Below are 9,425 nucleotides of genomic sequence, written 5' to 3' on the forward strand. Positions count from 1 at the left end.
CCATACTAAACTCCAAATTGTACACAAGAAACTAAAAGTTAAAATAATACAAGACTAACAAAGGTCAGAGGCTCCTGACTTGGGACAGGTGCAAAAATGCTGCGGGGTTAAACATGTTTGTGAGATCTCAACCCTCCCCCTATACTTCTAGCCAATGCAGAAAAGTAAACGCATAATAATACGCACAATAAAATTCACATATTTGTGATACAGAATTTACTCAAAATTGTTCAAAATCTGCTCTTCGGGTCTAGGCAGAAACAAACTTCTCTATTACTTTAATTGTCAATATTCACACTGAAATGCCGATGAATATGCAGTAATGCTAGTAACTGTCGTCGTTCATTGTTTTCAACATACGCAAAAAATAATGAGACTTTCCAATACTGTTTTGGCGTGTTTGCAAGCGATTGGCTCTTGTAGTCTGTCGACCACATGGCCTCGGCATATTTTCAATGATATCGAAGGGTTCTGATAATTCTAATGCCGATTGGTACATCTCATTCCAAACTGATGAACCGTAAACTGTAAAATGTGCTCCAAAAACTACATAGACCGTATTACAAATTCAAATCTTGTAAAAGATACAAGTTACTGTCCAATTTTGTCATAATCTCCAATAACACTTTTATTTTGAAACCAAATGCCGTTATTTAATGATATTTCATCAATTTAAAAAGTGACAACATAGGTGTTTCCTTTAACATTCAATCTATAAATTTTTATTTTGCCATTATTTTTTTTTGCATGCCGAATCGATGTGCATGCAACTCCGTGTTAGCGTATAGGAAGCTACGCGCCTGGTAATAACATCTATGAAGCAACTGGGCTAAGAAACAGTTCTAAACGTTATTTTACTGTTTGCACTGTGACCATCTAAAGATAGAAATCTATGTATCCTTAAGGATACATTTGGCATGCGCACAAGGATACATTCCGAATGATCAAGGGCCATAACTCGATTATTAAAGTGACGCCACTAAATTCATCTTGATCTGTATTTTGTGGTACATAAAAAACATTGTGTATAAGTTTCATAACATTTGGTTGAGGCATCTTAAGTTAGAAAACAGAAACTAAATATATTGCATTGTTTTACAGTAACCCCACAAATGCAACAGCATTTAAAAATCACATTTCCAAACTCTCAGATCATGCAACAGATTTTGAAATCATAAAATTTACAAACCTTATCTTTCTCAAAGAGAGATCTACAGATGTTACAGTACAAAGAATATGTAAAATGGTCGTAGAGATGTTTCAGACGAACTTCCAAATTGTCTGATTTTTCAGCATTGTCAATTGACAGCACAAAGAGATTTATAAACCATGTTAAAGAATATTGGTACATAGGTTCAATATTGGCCAAGTCTGCAATGGAGAAGAACAGAATCGTAGAGTGCACTGCAAACGGTGTGTAACCCATACAGGCCTGGTCAATTTTCTTTTCAGTCTCTTTTGCAATAGCCTACAAAATAAAACATACATAAAATAATTTTTCTGATAATTGGAACTTTTAGCTAACATTTTCTGCCTTTCTTCCTAATCAAAATTTTATGGGAATATGCTATAGATGTAAAAAAAAAAATATCTTTTAGTCACTTGAAGATATGACAGTATCAAACAAGTATTAAAAGCATATGAAAATATATTACAACTCTCTCATTTCTTATGTAATTGTGAACCCTACTGGTTCCTAATGAATGATGAATGACCAAAGCTAATGCTTTATGTACAATACAGCTTAATAAGAATTACTTTTTCAACCTCAGGAATACACATTTGATTTTGAAACTTCAGGTTAATCAACTTGATACACATTCAACGTGTTCTCTAAACAAGAGTGCACACACTGAAATGTCTCGCCTTCTTTACTAATCATTGATATTATGTTGATAGTCCTAGGTATAAATCTTTATTACAACTGTCACATAAACTTAACATTAACCAAGATAGCTAAACAAAGACCAATGAACCATGAAAATGAGGTCAAGGTCAGATGAACCATGCCAGACAGACATGTACAGCTAACAAAGCTTCCATACAACAAATATAGTTGACCTATTACTTATAGTTTAAGAAAAATAGATCAAAACACAAAAACTTAACACGGTGCAATGGACCGTGCAATTGAGGTCATGGTCAAATAAACCTGCAGGACTGACATATAGATCATAATATATTTCCATACACCAAATATAGTTGACCTTTGGCATATAATATAAGATAAAAAGACCAAACTTAAAAACTTAACTTTGACCACTGAACCATGAAAATGAGGTCAAGGTCAGATGACATCTGCCCGCTAGACATGTACACCTTACAATCATTCCATACAACAAATATAGTAGACCTATTACATAAAGTACGAGAAAAACAGACCAAAACACAAAAACTTAACTATAACCACTGAACCATGAAAATGAGGTCAAGGTCAGATGACACCTGCCAGTTGGACATGTACACCTTCCAGTCCTTCCATACACCAAATATACTAGCCCTATTGCTTATAGTATCTGAGATATGGACTTGACCACCAAAACTTAACCTTGTTCACTGATCCATGAAATGAGGTCGAGGTCAAGTGAAAACTGTCTGACGGGCATGAGGACCTTGCAAGGTACGCACATACCAAATATAGTTATCCTATTACTTATAATAAGAGAGAATTCAACATTACAAAAATTTTGAACTTTGTTTTCAAGTGGTTACTGAACCATGAAAATGAGGTCAAGGACATTGGACATGTGACTGACGGAAACTTAGTAACATGAGGCATCTATATACAAAGTATGAAGCATCCAGGTCTTTCACCTTCTAAAATATAAACCTTTTAAGAAGTTAGCTAACGCCGCATCACTATCCCTATGTCGAGCTTTCTGCAACAAAAGTTGCAGGCTCGACAAAAAAACATCATTTCAATTTCACTGTTTTGGAAGAATGAAAATAGAAGTTTTAAATTTTTTTTAAAGTTCGGCAAGATCCAGATGTTCTCTTTGAAATTTTTAAATAATGAATGAAGTGTTAGGTACATACCTGTTTCTCTGAAATTTCATTGGACAGAACTTTGGAGGATGACAGTACTTTAATGGCTGTTTCATCTTCTAAAATGTTTCCTTCTGACGATGACAATACTTCAAGAATTTTATCTTCAATCTCCTTCAGTTGTCTGTAATGAGGAATAATACAGTTAAGTTGAATGATTTCATAATTAATAATCACAATGTTGATTACAGTTTCAATAATCGTAATGGCTATTACAGTATATGTAACAATGGAGACACTGGCATGCCAGGGATCAAAAGACTTAATTGAGATCTATGTTTTTCCTATAGTAGTTCAAATAACCAGAATACACTGTTAACACAGATATGTCTGTGAGCACCAATCACAAACTTTAACAATGGTTGATGTTGTCAATGCCAAGCCAGTGCCAGACACTGCATACCTATGTCATTCTTTCTGAAACTTGCATTGAAGGAGAGACAAACACTACAAGCAGAGTTTATAAATTTGTACCCTGCTCCTCTACATAATTTGTACAGATATGGTAATGGCTATGGTTTGCTATGCAAACCCCAAAAAAACATTTAAGTCTCCAATTTCCTTTGAAATTCAGGATCTCTTTCATATCAACTTTAGTTACCACATTTGATTTACATTTTGATACCATTTAATTATAGAGAACCTCTTACCGTTTATTTTCAGCCCCCTGCAGAATAAGTGCATTTTTCTCTTCCTCCAGTTCTGGTCTTTTGACTCTGGCTACAACAATACCCATTAACTGATCCTGTAAACCTTCAGGTGTAATCATGAAATTCAACAGGGTCACCTGAAATAATAATCAGATGAAATCACTATTAGTCTATATGTATCCTTGCATTTCATTAAGATTTATTGTGACACTTAGAATAGGTTACATTATGATGTTTAATATAACTATAAATTGTTGACAAAGATAAATGCTAAAAAAAATTATTCTTAAATGGTAGGCAAACTTGAATCTTCTTCCATCAAATTCTCCTTACCTAAGTTTAAACATATCTAATTATAGCGGATGGGAAAAAACTTATGGCAACTAATATTAATCCCTCTCCACTTTGCAGGTGAGAGTGCTGCCTTGTAGCAGCATTAGCCTGCTCTTTTTCGAAATCTACAAGGGTGTCTTTTACGTGCTTACCTTGACTGAAGTTTCTGGTAAGTAGTGTGGATTCCTGAGTTTAGTTGTCATGTAGAACTTATTCTTACCTTGACTGAAGCTTCTTACCTTGACTGAAGTTTCTGGTTTCTGGTGTGGATTCCTGAGTTTAGTTGTCATGTAGAACTTGAAGTCTTGGGAGTACTCAATGGTGCTATCACCAAGCCTTATACACATACTTCCACCCTGTTTAAATGTCTGTTTCAACAGCAAAGGTTCCAACAATGGATCCAATTCTTCACCTAAATTCACCATTAAAACCTACAAGAGAATAAATAAATGATTTAAGTTTTCAATTGCGATGTGTGTATGATAAATGATATCGTTACTGCAAACAAAATGTTTGCTTTTTTAATAATATGGCTTCTTGAACATTTTTCCAATTACAATTTCTGAAATCACATTTTTCAAATTTATATATTTTTGGTTGCCTTTTTTTTATATTAATCTTTAAAAAATAGACCTTTCTTCAACTTTTCTATGAAATTGATGTGTTAAACAGAAAATACTTACTGGAGTTCCAAACTGTATACAATTTTCTAATGTTCTGACGAAATCAGCATCAGACAATTTGACAACATGCAGATTGTTAGCCTTTTCCATGTTCTTTATCCATTTATTGGCCTGACCCTGGAGATCTATCATCAAAGGCCACCTTCTGGCATTCCTATTATAAAAAAAATATATGAGTGTTAATATCTGTCCAGGTTTTATACTATATAACATCCAATTCAATCACATTTAAATCTATTTCTAAGAATTTCCATAATGGTAAAAAAATCTTCAGTCATGGCTTACAAAACAATTGTACTTTCCTGTCATTATTTTTTTGACTGGCTGGTGTATAGCTCAAGTTGACTTCAAATGTGGGTTAAATATAATTTAAAACAAGAATGTGTTGCCAGTACACGGATGCCCCATCCGCACTACCATTTTCTATGTTCAGTGGACCGTGAAAATGAAGTAAAATCTCTTATTTGACATTAAAATTAGAAAGATCATAACATAAAGAACATGTGTACTAAGTTTCAAGTTGATTGGAATTCAACTTCATCAAAAACTACCTCGATCAAAAACTTTAACCTGAAGCGGGACAGACGGACAAACAGAGGGAAGGATGGAAAGACTGACGGATGAACAAACGAACGGACCCACCGACCAGAAAACATAATGCCCATAAATGGGGCATAAAAACATTGAGGTTTTGGTGATAATTTTCACTTGACATTTTCTGTTTCACACAATGGTATTACAGTGCAACCTTTATAATCTGACAAACTTAAGGACCAGAAAAAAATTGGGAATTAAGCAGGGTGCAGGAATATTCAAGTTTTTCTGCAAGGCTAGGCATATTTTGGGTACATGAAAATGTTTCGGTTAATGCAGGATGTTGGAATACTCAGGTGTCTGATTAGGCATGTTACACTGTATTCTAAATAAACTGTTTTTGCTTACGAGAGAATGATGCCGTTTTCTACAGAGAAGTTGTCAGTTGGTAATCCACAAATATTCCAAGCTCTAATTTTAACAGGTTCTCCTAAACTGGACACTAGTGAGAATTCATCAGAACATGGAATTCCTTGTTTCCTCACATCATTCAACCATGTCTGTACTTGATCCTGTAAAAATATGTAGATTATATTTCATATGTTTCTATAAAATATTTCAAATGTATTATTTCAAATGTATTATTTCACTGAACCACTTAATTTATTAATAGTTTCCCCTGTAAACTTATTCATTTTCATAGATGGGAGAAAATTGTATTTTATTTTGCCAAAGTTTCCATAAAAGACTAAGAAATTCATACTGTGTTGAACATCTAAATTTGTGGTTTTCCATTACTGAGAAAATAATGAATCGACAGTATTATATAATACAAAAAAATGAATATTGTATAAAAACTATTTTTTCATTAACAAAACAATCAATGCATAAAACCTGAAGGAAAGAACCATACATTGTATCCTAATCCAAGAACATAGTGCATGATTATGGTCATTTTTGATACTTTTATTTAGGTTCAATATAGCTGCAACTTTACAAGACATTTTGATTAGGATGTTTTAGTTAGCTTATGTTAACTTTTTGTATTTTTTAAGTCAGTTTACAATTTATTTGTGATAAAAAGTTAACCTTGATTTGTGTTTTGTTAAATAACATATGTTTTGCAGATTTGCTTGCTGTAATAATATTTAAGTTAACATTGTTGTCAACTGATTGTTTTACCTGTCTGTAAGCAGATGTGAAAGCTCCAAGGTAAGCAACAGTTCCACTAGATACTAAGATACCTCCAGTTAAGTTGGTATACCTTGTAGCCAACATGCTAGCAGCTGCTCCCCATCTAAAATCATATAACAAATTCATCAGTCAATTTTTTTTTTCAGTCAATTTTTTTTTTCAGTCAATTTTTTTTCGTTACAAAAAGTGGTTCTTTCAAAGGTTCAAAGTTAATATTTGTCAAAATTCATGAAAAACTAAACGAGCCAAATCTATTTAAGTCAAGGTGCTTGGTTCCACCTCAAGTGATTTATAACTTATTGGCTTACCCGTCTAGTTGTCTCATTTTTTCACAGATTTCTTGTTTTTCATCCAATCGGAACAAATTAGGAACTTCACCAGCATTTAACAAATTATTGATATCTTCCAAGAAGGATTCTTGTTTGATCTTTAAAGAAAAGTTGAAAATAGTGGTTGTAGTAACAAAATACAAATCTATGAAAAATCTTGTGAGCTCACACCTGAATCCTTCTTTCTGTTTATACTTTCTCTTTTATATAAATTAATGAAATACAATGTTCAAAAGTATCAAGGAGTTTATTTAATGGATTTTCCTTTTTAAGATATTTTTACCGGTGTGTATTAGAAAGTAGGAAGTTATTTTGTCCTGAGGGCCCTCATATGTCTCTGGTGATGGGTTTTTGTCCAAATCTGCTACATTGTAATATTTGTTTAGAAATCAATTGATCAAGCTGAATGCTCCAGGTGTCTGGAATTCACTTTCTTTTATGAAGACAACGTCATTAAAGAGAGTAGTGTCAGCCACAACCATTACCTTCAATATTCGCGCTGAAAAGGAATGGAGATCATCGAGGGTTAACTCGAATGATTACTGCGCCCTCTATCGGACAATGTCAAATCGATGTGAAGCGGCAACTTGATCGTGGTCTATATAGTTCCCAATTATTATATGGGGTATTTCTTACTAAGTATTCTGACTACTGTTTTCTTTGAAATGTTTACCATTTAAGTTGTCCTATAAGTTGCATATATATTGAAATATTAAAGTAAAATATGTGTAAAATTAATTGTTGCAAGTGAAAGTTGTGATCTGGCCAAAATGAAAGTAGGATAGACATTAGCCTTTGTCATTTATTCTAGATTCAAATCCTACGTTTGACATTTTAATACGGATCTCTAAAGAAAAAGCAGTTATGGATTGTCCTGGGACAAACATATTGTATTCAAATAACAATTATGGTCTATTAGCAGTAACTTACATTTATTTCATGTTTGAAGTGGTGCAAATTTTTAAATTCAATTTGACCTTTAACAATTTAGGCGTGTTTTATTTTCTTTCAACATGTTTGAGGTTGAATTCAACCAATAACCTGGTTAAGAGTAAAACTTAAAACATGTTTCAACACAAAATAAAACGGATTAACCAAAAAAATTTAAACAAACGCATAACTTTATAACAGATACTGCATGCAGCTTTGCAACAAAATAGAAATGATTCAGAATTGAATTTGACTAAAGTTGAGCATAAAAAAAACGTGAATATGCAAAAGCCTGGTAATATATTAATGATAAAGTGTGTATAAATTTCCGTAAACGAATTTACCCGTACTTCACTAAGAATTACATTTTCAAGAGCGCAAGAATCTTTATTTGTGAATCGGTTTATATAACCCCGGTTGAACTCAGGGTCGAAGTTCAACATGTTTTTATTAACGGAATTTTTTGCGTTGCTTTTAAATCATTGATCACAGGCCATCTATTTTTATTACGGGTTTCCACATCTTTAAATCGGAATTATAGAAAAAATGGAATGTTGTTAGCAGAATCAAAACAGAAATGATGAACACTGCAACATTTTCAGCAAAACATAAATAGGATGGAGGATCTGTGTATTCACATTATTTGTAAAACTCTCCTTATTCCTGTGAAGCGTGTGCTTTACATCGAGGCTTTCTATGCTTATCATCGACGCCACAGTACTCCAACCAATCAGACAACGTTTATTTGGGGCATTCGACCTATTTTAACTCAGATTTTGGAATTTTTTAATCGAAATTATAGAAAAATGGAATGTTGTTAGTACATATAAAATAGAAAAAAAATGAATACTATTAGTTAACGCAAGTTTGGATGGGGTTCTGTGTATTTAGATTGTTTGTACAACTCTCCTTACTGATGCCATATTTTGGAATTTCCGTGACCTAAACGGTTCGCGAAAATTAATATTTTTATTTATCGGTCGTCCAACTGTCTATATCAATCTCCTAAATACTCTTACAAAATCAGTTGCCCCACGAGAAATCGCCTAAAAAAGTGACATTTTAATTTTAAAATGGTTCTATTTACAGACCTACAAGTTCAAATTTAGTTTTTTTTAGGGCAATGGGTAATGGGTATGAATGTTGTTTTTGGCGGCATTTTTTTGGCATGTCACTTTTTTATATATATATATATATATATATATATATATATAGGCGATTTCTCGTGGGGCAACTGATTTTGTAAGAGTTCAACTCTACGTACAACAGTAAATGATACATGTATTTCTTCGTTAAAGTATTCACCACAGCATAGCATTCTCTGATTTTCAATATGTTGATCAGTTGAATAAGAAAATTGAGATTTAGAAATGTACATACCTTTTGAAGCGGTGACAATTACTCCACTCAAGCACAACCGGAAAATCCTCTCACGGTTTTCATTGCAGAACCAAATGTTCTGCGTGTGTAGATTACCATCCGTGATAGGAAGATTTTGTTTACACATCTTGATAGAAAAGAAACTTGTTTTCATAACACTTTCATTGATAAAATATTCAAATATTAAGTAATATTATAGAAACAGTTTGTTATGTTATGCAAGTGATCCTCTTCCTCTTTGTTAGTGTAGAAGTTGTGAATTTGGTTTAAATCATCAAATATTATTGAAATTAGCTAATAAAAACAACTTTTTTTTCAGGGTGCTCAAAAGTTTACAATGCTAAAGA

At 32.9% G+C, this 9,425-nt stretch overlaps 1 protein-coding gene across 1 annotated transcript; it reads right to left on the reverse strand.

Annotated features, from left to right (window-relative positions):
• Nucleotides 1-1,020: 1,020 nt before the first annotated feature.
• LOC143072487 (dynein axonemal heavy chain 7-like) lies at nt 1,021-7,240 on the reverse strand. The gene is made up of 8 exons (XM_076247421.1): nt 6,748-7,240; nt 6,428-6,542; nt 5,654-5,817; nt 4,712-4,865; nt 4,268-4,459; nt 3,696-3,832; nt 3,037-3,169; nt 1,021-1,468 (listed from the first exon to the last, which is right to left on the reverse strand). Exons 1-8 carry the CDS (start codon nt 6,762-6,764, stop codon nt 1,148-1,150), a joined length of 1,233 nt encoding a protein of 410 aa, XP_076103536.1. The 5' UTR covers nt 6,765-7,240; the 3' UTR covers nt 1,021-1,147.
• Between the last annotated feature and the right edge of the window lie 2,185 nt (nt 7,241-9,425).

The sequence above is a fragment of the Mytilus galloprovincialis genome, chromosome 4 (genome assembly GCF_965363235.1).
Source record: "Mytilus galloprovincialis chromosome 4, xbMytGall1.hap1.1, whole genome shotgun sequence".
Lineage (NCBI taxonomy): Eukaryota > Metazoa > Mollusca > Bivalvia > Mytilida > Mytilidae > Mytilus > Mytilus galloprovincialis.